General features: G+C 52.0%; 1 protein-coding gene across 2 annotated transcripts in view; it reads left to right on the top strand.

The window, feature by feature from the left end:
• Positions 1-2,605: 2,605 nt before the first annotated feature.
• The window catches only part of DNAJC6 (DnaJ heat shock protein family (Hsp40) member C6), a 37,557-nt gene continuing 19,301 nt past the window's right edge, over positions 2,606-20,861 (top strand). Inside the window, exons 1-3 of one of the 2 annotated variants that reach the window (XM_065737317.1) lie at positions 2,606-2,805; positions 9,602-9,728; positions 20,294-20,444. In XM_065737317.1, the coding sequence (XP_065593389.1) occupies positions 9,716-9,728; positions 20,294-20,444 (164 nt within the window). In that variant the 5' untranslated portion in view covers positions 2,606-2,805; positions 9,602-9,715. Of the gene's footprint in view, positions 2,806-9,541; positions 9,729-20,293; positions 20,445-20,861 lie in introns of those variants that run through there. The other variant, XM_065737306.1, reaches the window with a different exon arrangement.

Genomic DNA, 20,861 nt, shown 5'->3' with positions numbered 1-20,861 from the left:
CCCGGTGGGAATTGATGAGGAGCACAGAAAACATTCACACTAAAGCTCAGAAATGTGAAGATTGCATTTCCAGTAACAGTAGATGTAGAAGAGGGAAAACACAGGAGGGTAGAATATGTAACTTATGCTTTTCCCATAAGAGGAGATGAAGAAAAGAATAGAGAAAGCTGTGTCACGTTTAACTTGTTGTGAGCTGGTTGATGTGGAGCAGGGAGGTGAGCAGTTCTGGGGGAAGAACTGCCCTGCTTTGTGCTTACCTCATCTGTAGTTTTCCACGCACGAGGTACAGTCCTGTTTTAATAGCTTCTCCCAAAGATTTTAATGTGTTTTGGTTTTGGGGAGAAACCGAGTCATTCCTTGTTCTTTGCTGCCTTTGTCCCACTGGAAAGGGGCTGTCCCGAGGACGTGTTCACCTGCAGCAGCTGTCCTGCTGTCTTGTCCCTCGAGGGTTGCCAAAGTGAGTGCACCCCTTTCTTTCAGCAGTGTTATGTGTGAGCGTGCATCTGTCTGAAGTTAGCATGCTCCTGCTGCCCAGTGTTTGGTTTGCAAACAAGATCAGGGCCGTGCTGGTGCTGCTCCCACCCCTGCGTGCAGGAGCTCTGGGCACAGCCACCAGGTCCATGGGGACGCTCCCCTGGTCTCCTCCAGTTGCCTTATTTTATAGACTCTATATTTAAGAGAAAAAGTCAAAGCAAGGTGTGTATTTTTTAAAGTTCTAAGAAAAAGCTGAATTTTAGCATCTGCTTTGGAGAATGCTTTGCCGAGCTGCTTGCTGCAGTCTGCCAGACCACGGGCAGGGATGCAGGGAAGCTGTCACTGCCATACACCCGTGCAATCAATTAGAGCTGCCTGGGCAAGTTCCTGTTGCTGAAATGTCACTGTGTTATTGCTTGAAGAACAGCTCTGCAGCAGGGCAGGGTGGACCAACTCTTGAGGGAAACATTTTTTTTAGGATTTTTTTCCTTTAGGGATGTGCTCTGGGAGTGATTCTCTGAGCCACCTCCACCTCAGTGCCACCAGGAGCTCTGCTGGTCCCTGGCTTGGCTGGGGACAGCTTTGCCCTTGCTTTTTCCTGATAACAGCCAGAAGCCACCAGGATGCCCCCCAGTAACAAATCTGGCACATGAGCAGTTGTTTCAGAGGCTCTGAGCTGTCCCATAGACACAGAGCCCCACGGCCACTCATGCCTCCAGCCCTCAGGACAGGTTTTTCTACAAGAGTTGTACTGTGCATTGGTGGACCAAACCCCGACGTGTCCCACCGGGCAGTGCAGCCCTCACTCTGCCCCACTGTGCTCTCCTCTGCCCCTGTGCTGTGAATCTCGTGCTTCCCGCAGCATCAGCCACACTGTAGGGACCAAGGGGCGGCGGGTGCCCACATCCCAGTATGTGACACTGAGTTTTGCTCCAGGAGTTTCCTCCCGGGGAATCTCCATTGCTGTGCTGCTGCTTGGAAGATGTAAATAAATTTTTTTTCTCCTGCTTATCCCTGGCTTGGTGGTGTCTGTTGTGAGTTTTGACCCAGGGTTTGTCCATGGGAGACTGGCACCGGTGGGCACAAGGAGGATGGGGAGGAAGGAGAAGAGCTACAGTACCCCCACTCAGACTGGAGGAAATCTCCCTCATGTGGCTTTTGCTTTGAACGTGATGCTGCTGTTTGAGTCCTATCTCACAGCCACCTCCTTTCAGGCTGGAAAAGCCCTCTGAATTCCCCCAGCCCAGCCCCCCACTGCCCACATCCTTCTGTGCCACATCCCCTCGGCTCTGGGACACCCCCAGGGACGGTGACCCCCACCTCTGGGAGCAGTGCAGTGCTGAGCGTTCCCTGGGAGAAGAGATAGCCCCTAATATCCAGTCTTCATATGCTACAATCCAAAACGAACGGTGCTAACCCCGGCAGCTGTGGGGTGCAGTGGGTGAAGCCAGCTGTTCCTCTCCTGTCCTTGCTGCTCATGGGGTGGTTCTGGTTTTCCTGTTTAGCTTCCCCCAAGAGAAGGCCGAGCATGAGGCGCAGCCCCACACAGCTCGCTCGGTGCCCCCGGTAATCCGTCACGTGGGTTTGGGCAGAGGGAATTAAAAGCTGGAGGTGCCCCCGCTCATCACTGCAGAGCTGATTGTTGGTTCTCTTCAATGACCCCAGCAGCTCTGGGGGCTCAGCCTCCCCTGGACTCCAGGGGTCCAATAGGTGACACTGTCCCATAAAGTGATGCTACCCCATAACGTGACACCACCTCATAATTTATCACTCTGTTTTCTCAACCGTGTGTCCGTGGGGGGGGAGAAAGCATCCCTCTAGATCTGCAAGCCGAGAGCTGCTAGGTGTTTCTCTGAACCCCAGAACACCAAAACCACGATGATTCCCACCTTTCCGTACGTTCACGTATGCTGGCAGCCCATGCTGGGGGCCGGCAGCGGCTGTGCGTGCGGCATCACCTGCCCACCTCCCTGGCGGCCCCAATCCCTGCGCACTGCTCCTATAACCTCATCGGGATCGCACCGGTGAACGACGCAGCCGCTCCGCAGGGTTTGGCGTGCGGCTGTCGGTGCCGAGCCAAGAGCATAACAAAATCGGGGGGGAAAAAAAAACAAAAACAAAAACCAAACAAGAAAGGAAAACGCACGAAGTTCCCACTCGCTCCCGCCCGCCGCTGACTCCGGATCCCGCTCCGTGCCGCATTTTGGGAGCCGTGTGCCGCCCGCCCGCACCCTCTGCCTGCACCCTCCCAGATCGCCGCCGCCGCTCCGTCCGTCCGTCCGTGCGGGGCCCCACCGGGCGGGGGGAGGATGGAGCCGGTCGGGGGCCCAGGTGAGCAGCGCGTGGGGGGCGGGAGCGGCGCCGGGGGGGGCTGCGGGAATCCCCCCACCCGGAGCGGGGCCGCGCGGGGGTCGGCAGCATTCCGCGTCCCGCGTGGGCATCTCCCCGTGGGCCCCGACCCCGGTTCGGCGCTGCGAGAGCCGTCGGCGCGCGGTGCCGTCCCCGCAAGGGAGAGGGAACGGTTTTTAGGGTTACAGATCAGAACTGGAGCCGAGCTGGGAGCGCGGCTCCGCTCCCCGTTCCCCGCAGCGGAGTGCGTGGGGGTGCGTGGGGCCCGGCCCCGCCGGCGGGCTGACCTTCAGCACCGAGCCCCGCAGCGCTGCCTTCCCCTTGGCGACCCCCTGGCAGAAAATAAAAGGACAATTTGCGCAGGGTTCCGCTTGCTCCAGCGCTCCGGGGCAGGCAGCGTGCTGCGGGAGCACAGCCCCGCTTTCCTGATGCGCTGGCGGCCGGCATTGCTGCAGCCTTCGTTTGGGTACTGGTGAGGGGAGAGCAGCAGGAGGAGGAGGGATGTTTTGGTCAGGTCTCCAGGTCTGCGAGCTCCAGGCTCCTATCAGCTCCTGCGCTCGGCTGAGGGCCTCCATCTTCTGCCATCCCTTTCCCAGCAGATTCCTTAGTCATAGCCTTCCCGGAGCGAGTGCAAACCAACCCCGGATCCCTGCACCCGGCGATCCCATGGCACAGGCAGCGCGGAGACAACCCGGCTGCTCTATATTTAGACAGCAGTGACACAGCTGACGGCCCCGGAGCGCTGGCAGCCCATGGATGCAGCATTTCGGGGCATTACGCAGGACCCACACGTCGCCCTTGGGCGCTGCGTCGCTCCCAGCGCCAGCGTTTCGCTGCTGACCCCACTCATCCGCCCTGCTGGGTTTAACGTGAGGTCGTGCTGTGCCCCGCACCCAGCACGCTGCAGGGTCGCCATCGGGCTGCGTTTGGGGCTGGGGGGGGGGGTTGATTTGCTGCAATCCGGCCCCGCGTGTGCCACCCCCACGCAGCACATCGGGAGGATAAAGCCCCAGGGCTGCGGTCCCAGCTGGCACCGTGACGCTGCGGCTCCCGAACGCCGCAAATGGGATTATGGGCGCTTCCCAACGGCGGATGGAGCGGCCCCGGGGAGAGCTATAAATATCTCTTTTGATTTCTCCTAATAAAATACGAACAGTGATTTATGAACCCTTATGGCAGTTCAGTGTACGGCAGTGGATGGAGCCCTGTGTTGATAGGTAGGCAATATATACAGATTTTTTGCCTAAATACGTTCTTTTCAGTAATCCAAAATAGGAAGGATGGGAAGCGATGCTCACTTGGGTCTGAATCAGAAACAGTGGTCCAGAGCTGACAGACCCGCAGAGGGGCACGGGGGGGCAGGGCCTGCGGTGGGATGCACATCCCCTGCCCACCCAGCAGCTCTGGGAGAAGCAGCCGAGCACTGTCAGCTGCCCTCTTCCTGCAGGGCTCAAGCTTCACTTTGAATCGAACATCTTAATCTCTATTTCTGCAACGTTTTTATTTCCTGATGAAAGCAAAGCCCGGCCTGAGCCGTGGCTGGGTCAGGTGCAGCAGCTCCCGCAGCACCGCTGTGTCTCTGAGGAGCCAGGCTTTAGGAGGCCTAGATTTTTGTGGTGTTGGGCCGTTTGTAACCTACGTGTGAATGGGAATCAGCAGTGAAAGGGAAGCAATGAATGGACGGCGGTTAGGCACCAAAACAGCTGATATTTTTACCCAAATCCCTGCTTCAGCCTCATGCCTCCGTGCAGGCTGTCCTTGAGCACGGGATGAGTGGGCTGTGCACCATCCCAGCAGTGCTCTATCAGGGCGGAGGGGCACCATGCAGAAATCCCCCGTGCATCATCACAGAGGGCAGAAGCGGACAGGGAGATAACGAGAGTCCCATTGCAAGGCACTGGAGAACAAAATAACGATAAGCTGTGTAGATAAAGGGGAAGAAGGCAGGGAGGGAACGTGAAGGGGTGATTTGTGTGCGCTGGATATAGCCCGCAGCCAAGTGTCTGCCCCGAAGCTCTGACCCACAGGAAGATGCAGAAACCACGGGCTGCTGTCTTTCCATCTTCTACACTTTTGAATTTCCTGGTGAGGTTCAGGTTTTCCTCCATATCAGCTCTCCCAAGCTGCTCTTTTTCCTTCCTCCCTGCACCCCAACAGCTGTGCTTGGCCCGGCTGCCTTGGAAGCTGCTCACAGAGGTTCTGGGGATGCTTCTGCTGAGGCCGTCCATCCCAAACTCCCCACGTGCACTCAGGATGATCATATTCCAGTTCCAGTGCTATGATCAGAGCTCATATCTTTGTGTGAGCACTTCTAGTGCCATCAGCATTCAGGGCAACTGGTGTTTCCTCTCCAGGTGCTTGTACAGGGACCACAGACACCTCTGAAATGAGCTTATGGCCATGGATTGATAAATGCCTTTGTATTCCATCTGGGATCCGAGTGCTCTGGCCAGGCCTGGCTGCAGCAGGGGCTCCCGGCGCCCTTGGCTGCGGGAAAGCAAAGGTCCCAGTGATAAAGCTGTGTCTAACACAAACAAGTCTGAGGCTTTCTCAGGGCCACGTGTACTTTTCATCAGAGACAAACAAGACAGGAATCCACACCAGATCAGAGGATCTAAAATAGCAGACGGGGCTCACAAAGGCTTGCATCCACGCTCTCTCTGCTCAGCTCCCTAAAAATCCCAGTCCTTGGCAGGGTGCATCCCACAGCGGTGGCCTCCTGCACTGCCCAGCAGTCTGTATTTCTCCAGCACATCCAGGCACAGACAGGAGATGGAACCACATGGCTGTCCTTGACTCCAGTCCAAACATTGCTTACTTATCCTCAGCACAATCCTGACACTGCTTTGAATTCCTCTTTCTGGCTGTGAACCAAACGCCTGCACCCATTTTGCTGTCACGTGCCTATTCCTGGAGCAGTGCATGGGATGCAGTGCTCCTGTCCAGCCCATGGCACTGCCCAAGTGACAAAGGGAGCCCTAGAGGTGAGGGCAAGGGGTGCCATTCTCCCTGCACTGGTCACTTACATCCTGATGTCATCTGGGCTGGAACCCAAAGACTGAGCCCGGTGCTGCAGATGAGGCATATGGTCACTGGGGGCCTGGTTGCCCCCATGCAGGTCGGCCCTGCTGGGGACAGGCTGTAATGACCTACAACTCTTCTCCGAGGTGTTTTTATTTCTCCCAGTTCATCAGTGCTGCTTGCTGATGGGAAGGGGGGCAGAGCTAACCCAGGCAGGGTCTTGTTGGCTTTAATCAGATGTGCTTAACTATAGTTAAATGAGATGCTCTTATTTAAGATGCTTGCAGCTAGAGGGGGCTTGAGTGTGTTGGAGTCCTCTCTGGGGTGGCCCTTCCCCTAAGTACAGTGTCATGGGTGATGGCTTAGAGTAAGTTTCTTATGGGTAGTGTCCAGGAAGAGAGAGATTGGACAGAAAGATGCAGCGATGCTCTTCTGCTGAAGGAGTGCTGTAGGAGCTGAGGTCAAAGCTCATGCCCATGGAGCAGGTTCTTCACTGCCTGTTGGGGCTGAGCTGGTGTGAGCAGGCAGCATGGAGCTGGGGGTGGGTTGTTTTGGGGTTTGGTTCAGGATGCAGGGCTTCTGTGGGTCAGTGTGATGCTGCCATAGGTAGTTCTAGCAGACCCTTAGCAAACCAATTGTTAGGATGAGAGAGGTGCCTTTACTACACTGAGCTCTTGAAAATTAATTAGGTTAAGCACCAAAATCCCAACTGAAAATGCACGCGATGCCTTCTAGCTCATGTATGCCTTAGTGGGTGTGCTGCAAAGCTGGGCAGTGAGCAAGCACAAGGAGTTGCTGGCTCTCTGAACATCTGCTTTAAAAACCAAAACCAAACTTCATGCTGCCACTCCGGCTTACCCAGGGCCGAGCCCTCCTGCACACTGCTCCAGCTCTCCATAGGGTGCAGGGTCTGGTGCTGAAGGCCTCTCCAGAGCACGGCCATGAGTGCTCCTTATGAAGGTGAAAGGAAGGTAATGACAATTGAAGGAGTGCTGTTGTATTTTATTTTTTCTTTTTTTTTCCTTCTTGTTGTCCAGAAAGCACATTTTGTAGAATACTCATCACAGAGCTGTTGGAGGGAACTTAAATCAGGGGCCCTGTGAATTGAGGTGGTTTGACTGGGCTTTGGGTGCTTGGAAGATGGAGAAAGCAGAAATGTTAATTGTCTGGAGCACGTAGTGGTGGGCCAGGGTCCCATCGCAAGGAGTGGGATGAGAGTGAAGGGGAAGAGGAAAGTCCTGTTCCTGGGGCTGTGAGGGGCTTTTTGGGAGTGGAAGTACTAAATCTGAGCTGTGTGTGCTTATTTACAGTCAGTGATAGAGTGGTCTTCCTTGGGGTATGATTAAAGGGAACTTCCAGACCTGAATGTAAGAAACAAGCGATGAAATTCTGCTTGATCTTTCTTTCTGGAGTAGAGCAACTGTTGCTCACAGGCCCTACCACGTGAGGAATGAGGAGTTAAGCTGCTTGAGCAAGCCTTGCTTTCCTTAACAATACATGCATTTTTCAGCCCACGAGAGCAGCCCAGCACAGCTCTGCTGGTACCACGTGCCCACGTCTGTGCGGTCACACCTGGCTTGGGGCCCCCTGAGAAACACCGTGCTGGGAGGGTTCATGGTTCACAGAGGAATGCATGAATGTTCAGCTCACTGAGTTTCAGAGGTATCGCCCTGGATGGTAAATTAATTTTCAAGCTCTAGCTGCACTTCTTACAGCACAATGTGCTCACGAAGAATGAAGAGTTTAATGTTTCACCTCAACTGCTCATCTCATTAAGGGAGAGCTGGAAGAAAACCAAGTTGCACCTCCAGATATTTGGTGCTTGATTACAGCTACTAACACTGACTTTTGCCCAGGAGAGCCACAGCCCAGCCAGCAGCACAGGGTTGGGGGCTGGGCAACAAATTGCCCTTGGGAGGTCAGCAGTGGGGATGGAGCTCTCACCTTTAGCAAGGCACAGCCCTCCCTAGCACGGCGTGTTCCTACAGCACCCACCAGCATCACCATTCACACAGGATAAGCATACCTGGATAGCCAGGTAGCATCGTTAGCCAGGACTCAATAAACCTTAGGGATGTTGATGAGTTATTCGTAGCAGCTGTTTCCCTGGCTCTTATTGTTGGGCTTTATTTTTTTTTTTTTTTCTGTCTTGGCTCACACTTTTGAAAGTCACTTCGTTTTTGCTGTGCTAAGGTGCTGCAAACAGGCGACGTAAGGGAGGGGAGCACACAAACAGCAGTGTGTAACAGCCCGGTGAGGAGAGGGCAGCAAACTCCAACTCAGGCTGCTTCCACGAGCTGCTTCTGTCAGGTTAACTCATTTTAGTTTGTTTGCTTGGAAATCTGCTTGTTTGTTGGTTTTTTTTTCCTGTGAAAATTCTGGGTCACAGCTGTACCTTGTTTGCAGTGCGATGTAAAATTGCTGGAGTTACATAAACAGAGACACGCGATGAGGTCCGGCTGTGCCAGATGCCCACTGCCCTGCAGAGGGCAAGAGGAGAGCGTAAGCCAAGTGTCAGCAGTATGTCAACTTCTGATTATTGCTCTCAGAGCAAGCCCATGCTACTCTTTTAAGCAGAGCACTGGGAGGGTTTCAGGTGTCTGAGAGCAATAGGATGAGCGGAATGTTACAGGTTAGCAGCTGGCTTGCTGGAAAGGGACTCTGTGGAGAGGGAGCTGGTTGACTTCCCATACCAATGGTTGGCTGTGAGGCAGCAGTGTGCCCTGGTGGCCAAGAAGGCACTGTGGGACCTGGGGTGCTTTGCCCAGAGTGTGGCCAGCAGGGGAGAGAGGTGCCCCCCTCCTCTTCTCTGCCCTGGGGAGGGCACAGCTGGAGCACTGCACCCAGTGCAGAGCTGCCCAGTTCAGGGCAGACAGGGAACTGCTGGGAGAGCCCAGCGGAGGGTGCAGAGATGGTGGGGGCCTGGAGCACCTCGTGACGGGGACAGGCTGAGAGCCCAGAAAAGAGAAGGCTGAGGGGGATCTGATCAGTGCTGATCAATGTTTAATGGTGGGGGTCAAGTGGACAGGGCCGGGCTCTGCTCAGTGGTGCCCAGCAACGGGACAGGGGACACAAACTGGAACATAGGAGGTTCTGTCTGAACACTGGGGAAAAAATTCATTGCTCTGAGGTGGCAGAGCTGCCCAGGGAGAATCGGACTGGGACATCTCCAGAAGTCCCTTCCAACCCCCGTGTTTCTCTGAATGGCTTTGAACTATCAGAGGGGAGATTTAGGTTGTCCGTTAGTTAGAAACGCTTTGCCATGAGGGTGGTGTGGCCCTGACACTGCCGCCTACGGATCTGTGGGTCTTCCGTCTCTGGAGGTGCCCAAGGCCACGGATGGAGCTGCGGGAGCTGTCCATGGCAGAAGCCGGGAGCGGATGCGTCTGAGGTCCCTTCCAGCCCACCCGCTGATCCTATTTCAAGCCCCTCGCGGCAGCTCTACACCCTCCCCCTCCGAGCTCAGGGGTCGCGCCGGGGGCGGGCAGCGCCGCCGCACCATTTTCCTCACAGCGCTTTCCCTCCGCGGGAACGCGGATCGCGGGCGCGCCGCTCCGACTGCTTCCGGGCCTGGTGAGGGCGGGCAGAGCTCAGCGGCCGCCCCGTCCCTCCCCGTCCCTCCCCTCGGGGCGGCCGGAGCGCTCATCTTCCGTCCTGCCCGCGGCGGCACGGCAGGCTGCCCGCCCGCCTCGCCCCTATGAGCCTGCTCGGAGGCTACCGCAAGAAACCCGGAGGTGACGGCTATGAATCTTTGCAGCTGGTGGAGAGCGGCGCTGAAGGAGGCGGCGGTGGGCCCGGCGCGGTGGGGGCGGGCGGCCGGAGCCCCGCGCGGCAGCAGCAGCAGCAGCAGCACCGCGCCGACGGCAGCACCATGGACAGCTCCGGTAAGGGCCGCGCGTGGGGACAATGGCCACGGGGACAATGGCAGCGCTTTGTCCCGGCCCCGCGGCGCTGCTGGGGGGGTGGTCGGGGTGGGTGGAAGGAGAAGATGGTGTTGCAGAGCCCTTCCAGGTCGGGGTGCTGTGTGAAACCAGCTCGTGGGTTCCTCTCGGTTTCGTCCTCGCTGGAGGAAATGGTTCTTTGGAAGGTAGAAGGGATGGAGGGTTGTTGGGGTTCTTTCGCCCGGGTGCGACCGACTGACCTATTTCCCAGAGTCATCGGTTTTCTTTCCCTTGCCCCAAAAAAAGCATCGTCTGACCGAGGTGTGTTAATTGTGCTGGAGGATGCGGTGCGTGCAGTGTTTTTATTTAATTGGGCTGCGGGGGACCAGATGGTCTTTGGGATGGGTAATGGGATAGAGAGCTCTTCAGCTCTGAATCGCAGGTCCAAATTTGTCTGGGTCGTCAGCCTTTGGGAATACTCATCCGATAGCTTCTCAGTGAGCCACTGGCAGGAGCCGCTCTGCTTCTGGTTGCTCTGAGGTGCCCATCCCCACAAACACCTACAGCCCACGCAGGGAGCTTTCAAAGGCCAAACCTGGGCAGGGAAATGCCTTGTTCAGTCTTTGGGGACCAACCCTGAGTCAGCCCATCGTAATGGAGCCGTGTCGCAGAGATACCTGCACTGCTCCATGAAAGAAAGGCGTGGGCCTGGGGCACTCAGAAGCATTCCATTCATTGCCTTTGTTTTAATGTGGTAACCTCCTCCAGATGGAAACAAGTCCTCCTGACCCATGTCTGGACTTGGGTGCGGAGAGCCTTGCCTTGTATTCTTTTCACATTTTTGCTGATATAATGAGAGTAATGTTTTCCTCTTTCTCACTGCTCTGTAAAGGTGCTTTCTAGAGTTGTTCTTGAGGCTTTGTTTTTTGTTTTGTTCTGTTTTTTGACTTTTTTTCACTCCTGGACTTCAGAACTTCATTTTAGTTTGCAGCTATGATATCTTTGCTACGGTAGCTTGCAATAATAGCGTGTGTTGGTAGATTCTTACTCTCATCAGGCTGCTTTGTTACAGCTGTGGATCCATACACCGGCATATCCGCTGTGCTGGTTAGAGATTGTGGTCGGTTTAACCTCTGTCATTAAGGCAATTATCTGAATGAGTTTCCTAGAACTTTCAGAACCGCTCACCCCCAGCCAGGCGTGGGCTCACGTCAACTCGTGGCTTTTGTGTGGTGTCAGCAGTGTTATTTCAGCATCGCTGCTGCAGTCGCTCCGTTCTGTTTCTTCAAGCCATGCCGCTCCCTGCTGAGCCAAAAAGAGGTATTTGTGGATAGCCAGACAATACCTTTATTTACGGCTTCTGTGCAATATTCGCCCATTCCACCAGTTTAGCTGCGAATACAAAGACATCCCAGAGTGCTAATTGTACTGACGCCCTCCGCTCCTGGGATACACTGCCCTTAAATACACAGGGCTGGGAGGGCCGTGGTTAAGGGACCTGCTTTGTGCACTTGACACCCACGGCAGTGCCTCTCTGTCTGCCCCAATCTTACAGCCATGCTCCAGGCAGTGATGAACCTCAGGCCTGGTTGTGTGGCTTTTGAGTTGAGTTTAGAGAAGGTTTTTTTGGTAAATCTGCTAAATTTGTACATTGTGCATACAAATACATTTTTTGGAGGGTATCTAAATCTTCACATGAAGTTTAAGAACGGAGTGTAATGCTCTGTTTTAAATGTGTATTCCCAGCTTGTATCTGCCTTGTTCATTTAAACACTGGCTGCTGATAAATGACAAATTATCAGCTCATAGCAAAGACATTTTTCTTTGCCAGGGATGAAATTGTAAAAGCTTCAAGAGCCATATCCACCCGTCAGGTGTGCTTTTGGCTTCTGTTTTTCAGGTAATTGAACTGTGGGGCAGTTCATCTCTAATGCTGTGTGAAGATGTGTCATTCTGGGGGAGATGAGGTAGCAGTAGAAGGGAAAGATGGGGCAATAAGATGGCTGTGGTTTTGGCTTTCTAGAAAGGAAGCAAGAAAAAAAGACAAAACACAACATCTTTCTTAAATGAAAAGAGAATATATTCAAAGGGAATATTTGGGAGTCTTCTGCTGGTGGTGACAAGGTCTAACTTCACCTGCTGGGCAGCAGCAGAGAGTATTCCAGCCAGGAGCAGAGATGTGGGACACAGAGGAGGAGGTCTTGGCAACCTGGTGGTGGTGGCAGTGAGGTGTGGTGGACGTGGCAGTGATGTGTGATGGGGGTGGCAGGGCACTGAGCAGCAGCACAGTCCTTGGGGCACCCTGGCCCAACCAGAGCTCATTCTGTGCATCCCTCACACCTGACCTCCCATACTTTCCAGAGGTTCTGTTGTGTTATTTTTCCTTCTGGTTGTAGATGAGTTTTGTGTGTGGCAAAGCAGCTGCTGCCTCTGTTACCACAGTGACTGGGAGGTGGAAGTCTGGCTGGTGAGGAACTGTGCTGGAGGCAAAGTGCTGATGGCTCTGGGGCAAATCATGGGTTGGTTTAATTTGTGCAGCTACACCTGCTGGGGCTGCAATGACACAAACTCATGTGAGCTGAGAAAATGGCCCCATGTTGCTTTTTTTTCTTTATTTGCTTTTGGCTCATTCATGGCGTGAGAGCTCACGGCACTGTCACACAGGTGAGCATCCAGGCAGGTCTTGAATATCTCCACAGAAGGAGACTCTGCCTCTCCACCTCTCTGAGCAGCCTGTCCCAGTGCTGTCACCCCTACAATAAAGAAGATCTTCCTTGTGTTAGTATGGAACTTTCAGTGTTTGTGCTTTAGGCCATCTCTCCTCATCCTGTTGCTATGCACCACCGAGAAGAGCCTGGCCTCATCCATTTGCATCCCACCTCACTTTAGTAATTTATATACACTTATCAGGATCCCCCCTCAGTCTTCTCCTCTCCAGGCTGAGCAGACCCGGGTTACTCAGCCTTTCCCCACGTGGGAGATGCTCCAGGCATCTTATGTTTAAGTTCAGTGAGGCAGTAATGCTCTGTGCAACTTCAGTGTGTTCCTGTGGCTGCCGAGCACTCAGCTCCTGATGCAGTTTCCCACAGCCCCATCACATGTGCTGGGTGCTGTGTAGGATCAGGGTCACGGACCCTAGGTCCACTTCCTGATGGACCCATGCACTGCAGCACACTCCTTCTCAAAAGCTGCAGGGTTTGGGGATGGGGGAGAGGCGAAGGGAGGGCTGTGCTGGCTGGACACAAAACGCTGCAATTCCAAAACCAGAATCCCAGGAAGAGCATCTGTGTGGTTCTCCCTTTGTCATTTTAACCTGTTAATTTCTGAAAGCACTCGGAAGAATCCAGCAGTGGAGACTCAATCGATTTTGGCTTTGTTGTGGCATTCAGTCGTGCTTGCTTAGCAGCTTGCTGCATGCTGGAAGAGGAGGAGGGGGCTCTAGGAAATGCGGGGAGATGAAATGTGTTAAAAAAGGAGCCAGGCCTTTCTGTGCCCCTCTGGGATGTTTACAAACTCCCTGATGACAAAATGGCTTTGGGGCACTCCGGATAGCCCAGCTCATGCTGCAAACTTCCTCGGGCAGCATAACTGCAAAAGAAAACGTTTTACATCAATTGCTGGTGTCCCAGTCGAGGTTTCTCTGGCTGCTTCACACCTGCAGACCTGACCTCTTGCACATTGGTGATTACTTTTCACTGAGTCAGGAGAGAGACATCTCCATGTCACTGGCATGGGGACAAAGGCCGGCGCTGACAATGTTGTCTTGTCTTCTTTTCTCCCCGCGTTTTCGAACATGGAGGTTCAGCTTAATGGTGCCTTTGTTTGGTTGTATGTTTGGGGCACTTGAATGGTTTTGTGCTTTTTTTTTCTCCTTTTTCTCTTTTTTTTTTTTCCTTTGGGCAGAGGGAGAACATCAATTGGCTTTGAAGAGCAGTTTCACAGTTGTGCCGACATGTCAGCGTTCCAGCCTTGAATGCATTTGGTCACTGTAGTATAACTTCCACAAAGAAGGGGAACTGTGTGAAAAATGGGGAGAAAATCCCGAGGAGGGGATATTCTTTCCCCTCCCACCATCACTACTCTTTTATCTGACAAAACAGTAGTCTTACATATTGCTTTGTTAACGGTATGGGCAGTATTCGTTAATTTCTCAAGCAACAGCAGAAATAACTTAATTCTTAAAATATCTGTGAAGTTTACATTTGGGCATTCTCCAATAAACCTTAAAACAGCAAGCTTTGTGCTCCTGCTCTGTTAGTCCCAGAAGGACACAGGAGCTCCTGGGCTCCCTCCCTGCTCTGGGCAGCCCAGGGCTCTGAGTGCTTCCCTGCTGTGGCTGATGACCCCATCCCAGCCCATGCACAGCAAACTGAACACTGAAAGGGATGTGGTGTTTGTGGGAGAAGGAATGCAGCTTTTTTTTGCAACCCTGATGGGGAGGCACCAATGGACATACTACCCAACGTCAGCAGAAATACACTGCAATGTCCCCATGCCAGAGATCCCTTGTAACAAAGCCCAAACCCAGAACCACTCAAAGCATCTCCTCTAGGAGCCTCGTGGTTCATAGACTCACAACGTGATTGGGTTGGAAGGGCCCTTAAAGCCCACCCAGTCCCACTCCTGCTGTGGGGGACACCTCCCATAGCCTCCTCCCTGTCCATGGACACCTCTGGGCTGAAGGTCTGCATGGGTGTATTGCCAGAGAACTGCAGGAAAGCTGCAGTAAGTGTAGAAACAAATAAAGGGAACGGCCACCACAAGCAACTCTTCCCTCACTCGAATCAATTATTAAGATACCTCAGTCCCACAGCCCATCCTCTCTCAGCTTCGCTGCCATGCTTGTGCACTCACAGTGCGAGTGTTGCTGTTGGGTTTTGCAGATGACACTTGAGTTTTAAGATACCTGTGCTAATGTGGGAGGGAATGTAATGCGAGCAGGAATCTGGGGCAGCACACGAGGAGGGGGGTGGAAGAGGCTGGTAGCCAAATATTAGCAAGAGCATCCTTCTTCAGGGCCTCTGCGACAGAGGAGCTTCCCCAGGGGTTGTGCAGGCAGCATTGCCCTCCTTCCTGGTGCTGATGGATGTCTGTGCCCTGCTGCTCTCTCCCAGCCCTCTCTAGCTCCCTGGCAACACACACAGTTCCTTTGGTAAAGGTGGGGCAGCCCTGGCTCTCTGTGTTCGGGGTGGGTGTGAGAGCAGGGATGCTTCGGGGTCTGTGCTTCAATGCTTACATTGGTGGGAGGAGTAGGGAAGGTGGCTGAGGGCTTGGGGGCTGTGCTTTTCAAAAACACAGCTGGCAAGTGAAGCACTCCGTCCTAAATGATACTGATTGTCATTGGATGCCAAGGAGCCTTCTGCCTCAGGTACAGACTTGCCACTTCTCCCTTGAAATGAAACTCTTGCAGTAATGTCTGCACAGTGATGACAGTCCTCATGCTGAGCATGGGGGTGGGGGCAGTGTGATGCCCCTACACCCAATGGAGCCTGGGTTGGTGTCCCCTAATTCTGGTGTAAAACACATCCTGCCCTAGGCAGCTTTGCTGAGGGATGAACGTGAGCAAAACAGCGTCGTGTTTTGCTGGGTGCTCCATAAAAATAATAATAAAAAAAAGAAGCCACAACAATTTGAGCATTGTTGCTGAAGCCACAACAACTGCATCTCAGCCTCTCTCAGATGGGAGCCTTTACAAGGGCCCTTTCTGCCCAGCTCAGGGTGCCCACACTGCATCTCTGGCTTCCCACTGTGCCCCACTCCATCTGGGAGGAACAACACACAGCCCCAGCCGCAGGGAGAGGGCTCAGTGATTCCAGGGGGCTGTGTATGAGGTAACTACATGCTTCATTGCAGCACAGGGTCAGGCTCTCCATGGAAGCAGAACTCAGAAGAGCATCTGATGTTCCCAAAGCTGTCCCCGTTGCGCTGGCTTGAAGGAGAGATGAGTGGATTATGGAATGGTTTGGGTTGAAACAGACCTTGGTCCATGGTTTGGATTGTGCCAGGGGAGGGTCAGGTTGAATACTGGGAGATGCTTCTTATTCCAGAGAGCGGTCAGCACTGGCACTGTCTGCTCAGGTGGTGGGGGTTCACTGTCCCTGGGTGTGTCCCAGAGCCATGAGGATGTGGCACTGAGGGATGTGGGCATGGGGGGTGGGCTTTGGGAGCGTGGAGAGCTTTTCCAACCTCAATGGTTCTGTGTTTCTAAAGGAAGCACGGGCAGTAGCTCCCTGAGTAAAAGGAGTATGACCTTGGAGATCGTGTTGCATAGCATGGGCAGGCTGAGGTGAACCTGCTTTCTTTCCTGTGGTTTCATGTCTGCATTTTGTCTGCCCTTGGCATGCAGAAAGGGTTTGTTTACTCTTACTAAGTAACCTACGACACGAAGCACTTAGCTGCCTGATCCTCCATTTGCAGACATCTTGCTTTCACCTCCCGCTCCCAAGCCAAGTATTGCTTCATCAGCACCTACTGACAGAGCCTTAAATGCCTCTTAAATGTCGGCTCGATTCCCGGCGGGGCTGGAAGTCACAGCCTGTGGCTCTTAGCAGTGTGGGTTGCTGGGGGGGGTCTGGTGCTCGGAAACCCACCATACGTTCCCAGTGTGCAATTCTTGCAGGAAAAGCTTCCCTAACAGGGAAGTGAGCAATGCAGTGCCATCCGTCAGCTGTCTGCTGTATGCAGGTTAGCTCTGTAACGCAGCTAATAGATTCCTGTTGCTGGTTTTGTTGTGCTGAGGGCAAACAGATTGCAGAGGGTCTCTTGGTGGGAGTCAGTCTCTCCTGATGCAGCAGCTGCTGTGGTGTTCTGGCTGTTCGTGCTGGAAGAAGTTCTTCTGCACAGCGCATCCTTTTCCTGATGCTCTGAAATTATCTGGAGGGCGAGGAGAGATCTGAAGTGCTTTAATTAAAATAGCGGTGCTCTCCAACTCCCATCCATACTGCATGAGGCTGGTGCTGTGCAGCAGCTCCTTCAGCTGCAGTCTGTCCAGATGGGTGGAAGCCCTCCCAGTGGCTGCTGATGAGAGGGGGCTGTGGCAGAACGCTGCTGTACAACGTGCTAGAGCTCTGCAGGAGGTGCAGCAGACTGGTGCTTTGGTGGTGGCTGCTGCAGGTTAATCCTGAACTCCAAGCAGTGGGAGAGGCATTGGCTCAGAGCAGGGAGCTTCAGCTGTAACCCTTTGGGCCCTTCCAGCCCAACTCATTCCATGGTTCTATGATTCTATGAAGTTGTCTCGCTCCCACAACGCTCCATTGGCCCAAAGCACATCATGCAGAGATGATCTCTCCCATCCCCAACCAGCCAACGAGAGCCAGCCTATGCACTGCACCACCTCAGGTGCGCTGTGCTACAGTAAAAGCCCAACGTGAACCATTCCTTCATCGGGAAATGAAAATGCTGCAGTTAGCAAGTGATCCCTCTGAAACCTGTGCCATGAATACAGGTCACAGGCATGTCTCTGGAGCCTGCCAGGGAATGTCCCAAAACTGGGTTAATAGAGAGTTCTTGCTGCATAAGGAGCAAGATGCATCTCATGCATCAAAAGTAATTCTCTGTAACAAGACTTCTAGACAGCAACTAACACACTGCTGGAGTTAACTGAGCTGCTGTGTGCTAACAAGCTGAAAGCTGGGGAGAGCTGCCACCAAATCATGTCCTACCCAAATGGTGCTGACCTCCAGAGCTGTCTGGGCTACAAGGGATGACCAGCTCTTTCCTGTGGCAGACAAGGATGACTTGACTCGATTGCAGCACTGAAATCCAGGGCTCTGCCTGTCCAGGTGCTCCTGCCCCACAGCTCCTGCCTGTGCTGTCCTTCAGAAGGGTCTGTGGGAGCACTGAAGATCCCTGTTCACAGGAGGGACTTAGCACAGAAATGTGCTATTCAGCAAAATCTCCAGGAGCAGGCTGGCTTTTTTTTTTCCTTTTTAATCAGATTTTTTGGCTGTTCTCGTGGGTTTCTGCATATGCTGTCAGATCTGTGTGCTAATGCATTAACACTTTCTGCTCTGCTGCTGGGACCAGCCACTCCTTTGCACATCTTTGTGCTTTATAGGAGATGCTGCCTACTGGGAGGAACCTTGAACCTATTTGTTTCGCTCCTCTGTGTAACAAGGACCATGTCATAGCTGCTAACAGAAAGACCGAGGGTGCTGCTCTGAACCAGGGACTGATTTGCCCAAGCAAATCACTGCTTGGGGTGCTGTGCTGAGCACTGCTATGTTGTAAGCTTCCTTGGTAGCTCCACAATAGCTGAGCATGACTTGTCTTGTGTTGCTGATGCAGCACAGCTTGCATTTCTTATTTAGCTCTACTCTAATGCATATAGTAAACTTGGAAATAATTGCTGTTTTTCCTCTTAGAGTGCAATTCTCATTTCATAAAGGTTCTAGGTTTTCCATATTCTTGAAGCCATTCTGTTTCTCTCTGAGAGCATTTCTAAGAACACTGTGTCCAGTACCCACTGGTCCCCTGATCTCTTTGTCCCTGCTTTCCTCATTCTCAGTTCCCATCTTTCTCTCTCCCTTTCTTTTAAAAGTGGACCTGCAGAACTGATAGCACCTTCTGAACATCACTTCTTTCCTCCTCCCCCGAGGCTCCTAACACAGTAACGTAAAAGCTGAGTGTTTGAAGAGAGATCAAACATCAGTTCTCCACTTGGAAGCCAATCAGCTACTCCTTTTTATTTTATTTTATTTTATTCTTTAATCATACTCAAAGTAGATACTTAGAAGTGGTTTGGAAAGGAAATGTTCCTGTGCCTTGAGAGGGCATCTTCTGCTCTGATTCAGGCATGGTACTCTCAACCTTTTTATGAGTGCAATAATGAGGAGAAGCTATTGCCTCCAACATTCCCAGTTTGCATGTGCATCAGGTGCACGTGGATCACGACTGCATCACTGTGCGTTACTCACCCTTTGTACACAGGAGAATAAGTAGCATCACTTTACCAATGGAGTCTCCTGTTTACCAGTATATTCCATATTTATTGATACGACCCTCTGCATTTGAAAGAGTGAACAGCATTTAGGTGGGTTTGGTGCTCTACGCAGTAAATCAATGGGGGCTTTCTTAGAGGTAGCATTTTTCATGGTCCTTAATAGTCTCAGTGCCCCTAGAATATTTCTTCTTGTAGTGTGGTACTTCAATAGTGGGTGTTCTACACAACCAAAGCAGTTCCAGCTGTAAGGTCTCTCAGTAAAACATATGACAAGCACAGTCGGTGCCACCAACCTGCCTTAACCTTGACAAATCTTCCACTTTTCTGAGTGCTGCAGTAATTAATAATAGCCACGACGTTCTCATTACATCTTGTTCCATGGCTCTGAAGCAGGACAAATGTTTTCCGACGTCCTGGGTGCTCTGTGCAAGGCAGCTCTTAGTGGGTGCAGTCTTGCTTCTTAAAACTACCTAAGAGTGTGTGGCATGCCTTTCCATAGGTTGCTTGTTGCAGCAGTTAACTTTCTGACTGATCTGACATAATAATGAGATAACAATGTATAATTAGAGTAATGTAGTCAAAACTTGCTAAGATCAAACAGTTGAGTCCTGGTAATTGAGGTAGCCAAGAGCTGTGTTTATAGATAATAAGCAGTTAAAAATATTATTTTACTGGTTTGTGCCCAACAACTCAGTTCTACGATAGAGCAAAACCATGTTTACTCAAGTCCACATTCAACTTGTTATACTTTACTTTCCTAAGAATAATTTTTGCTGTTAACACAGCAGTGGTCTAATAGGAGAAGCTGAATCAGGCCTTGGTTAAGAGAGTGAAATAGTTATTCCAGTATAATTGCAACCTTGTGAGGAGAAATGCCACATCTCTGTCCATCAAAATCATGATTTAGATGGCTCTTGTTCTGTGTTAGTCTCCTACTGACTTTGCAGCTTTGTGATGTTTCAAGCTGTGAGGAAGAAGCTTGAAAAAAAACCAAGAGGTGAGCCCTGCTCTGCTTCCTCCCCATCAATTTGCTGATTTCTATATTAATGCTGCAAATGTAGGAATATCCAATCATCCATCTTATTCCTTCATTATCTTCTTTTCTCTCCAAAGACCAAACTTCTGCCACCTTCCACTCAAGAAAATCTAACCGGTCTGTTAAGTGACTTGAGAATGCTCTGATGATGTCTGCTATATGCATAGTCATGGGTCCTCTATGCATGTGGTGATAAGACACCCTTCAGTCATCCAGCCACAGTGAAACTGGAAGCTGTGACTTACACAGAAGAGCTGTGGCATGTACTAATGTCTCTTTCTCGTCGCTGTGGAGGTGGTTGTTGGTTTGGTCTTGGTTATGTGCTGAAGAGCTTTGGGCTGTGTTGAGAAGTGAAGGAGCTCGCCTGGTGGTTGTCCATCCTATTTACCTATAGTTTACCTATACACAGAGCTGTATCCTGTGATTCTAATCTCTGGAAAATCATGACTTTTGTAAGCAAAACTACCTTTCCCTTACTCAGCGCATGACAGCACGATGAATACATTCAGTCTAAATGGAGCAATGGGTTTGTGGGCTCTGTGAGTTTGTTTCAAACAAGTGATGTTGGGTTTGGTTCTGTTGTATTTGAAGGTGCCTCATCACCGGACATGGAGTCCAGCTATGGGGGAGGCTTGCTGGATATGGTGAAAGGAGGAGCAGGGAGGCTCTTCAGCAATCTGAAGGATAACCTGAAGGATACTCTGAAAGATACATCTTCAAAGGTCATGCAATCTGTTGCCAGGTATAGTACAGCTGAGGCTGGCTAACGTGGGCAATATCACTAGCTGCAGGGTGCTAGTCTGAGCTGCCATCTGAGCTAGCACAACAGCTAACCTAATGAAGGTGGAGGGGAAAATCACAAATGACTTCTATAATTCTGTCTCCCAGTTGGGTATTTGGCTTCAAGGAAGCAGGAAACCAAAGTAAATACCTAATCTTCATAATAAATGAGCATCAACATCCAGAAATCAGGGAAAGGCCTTCAAAGTGGCAGTGGGGCACTCGATCTCTGATTCCTTTGTTGACACCTGTGGGGTCCTTCTGCTCAGCCACTGCATGAGTTGTTTGTCACTGAAAGCTGGCTCGTATTGTATGAGACTCCTCATGCTGATGTAACCGTTCCCTTTGCTAAAACCTCTTCTTGAGCAATAGAAATTGC

This window comes from Cyrtonyx montezumae, unplaced genomic scaffold, assembly GCF_038088225.1.
Source record: "Cyrtonyx montezumae isolate F1298 unplaced genomic scaffold, pur_monq_1.0 scaffold_1, whole genome shotgun sequence".
Taxonomy (NCBI): domain Eukaryota; kingdom Metazoa; phylum Chordata; class Aves; order Galliformes; family Odontophoridae; genus Cyrtonyx; species Cyrtonyx montezumae.
The sequence above is the reverse complement of the archived record's forward strand: the minus strand, read 5'-3'. Positions and strand labels throughout refer to the sequence as shown.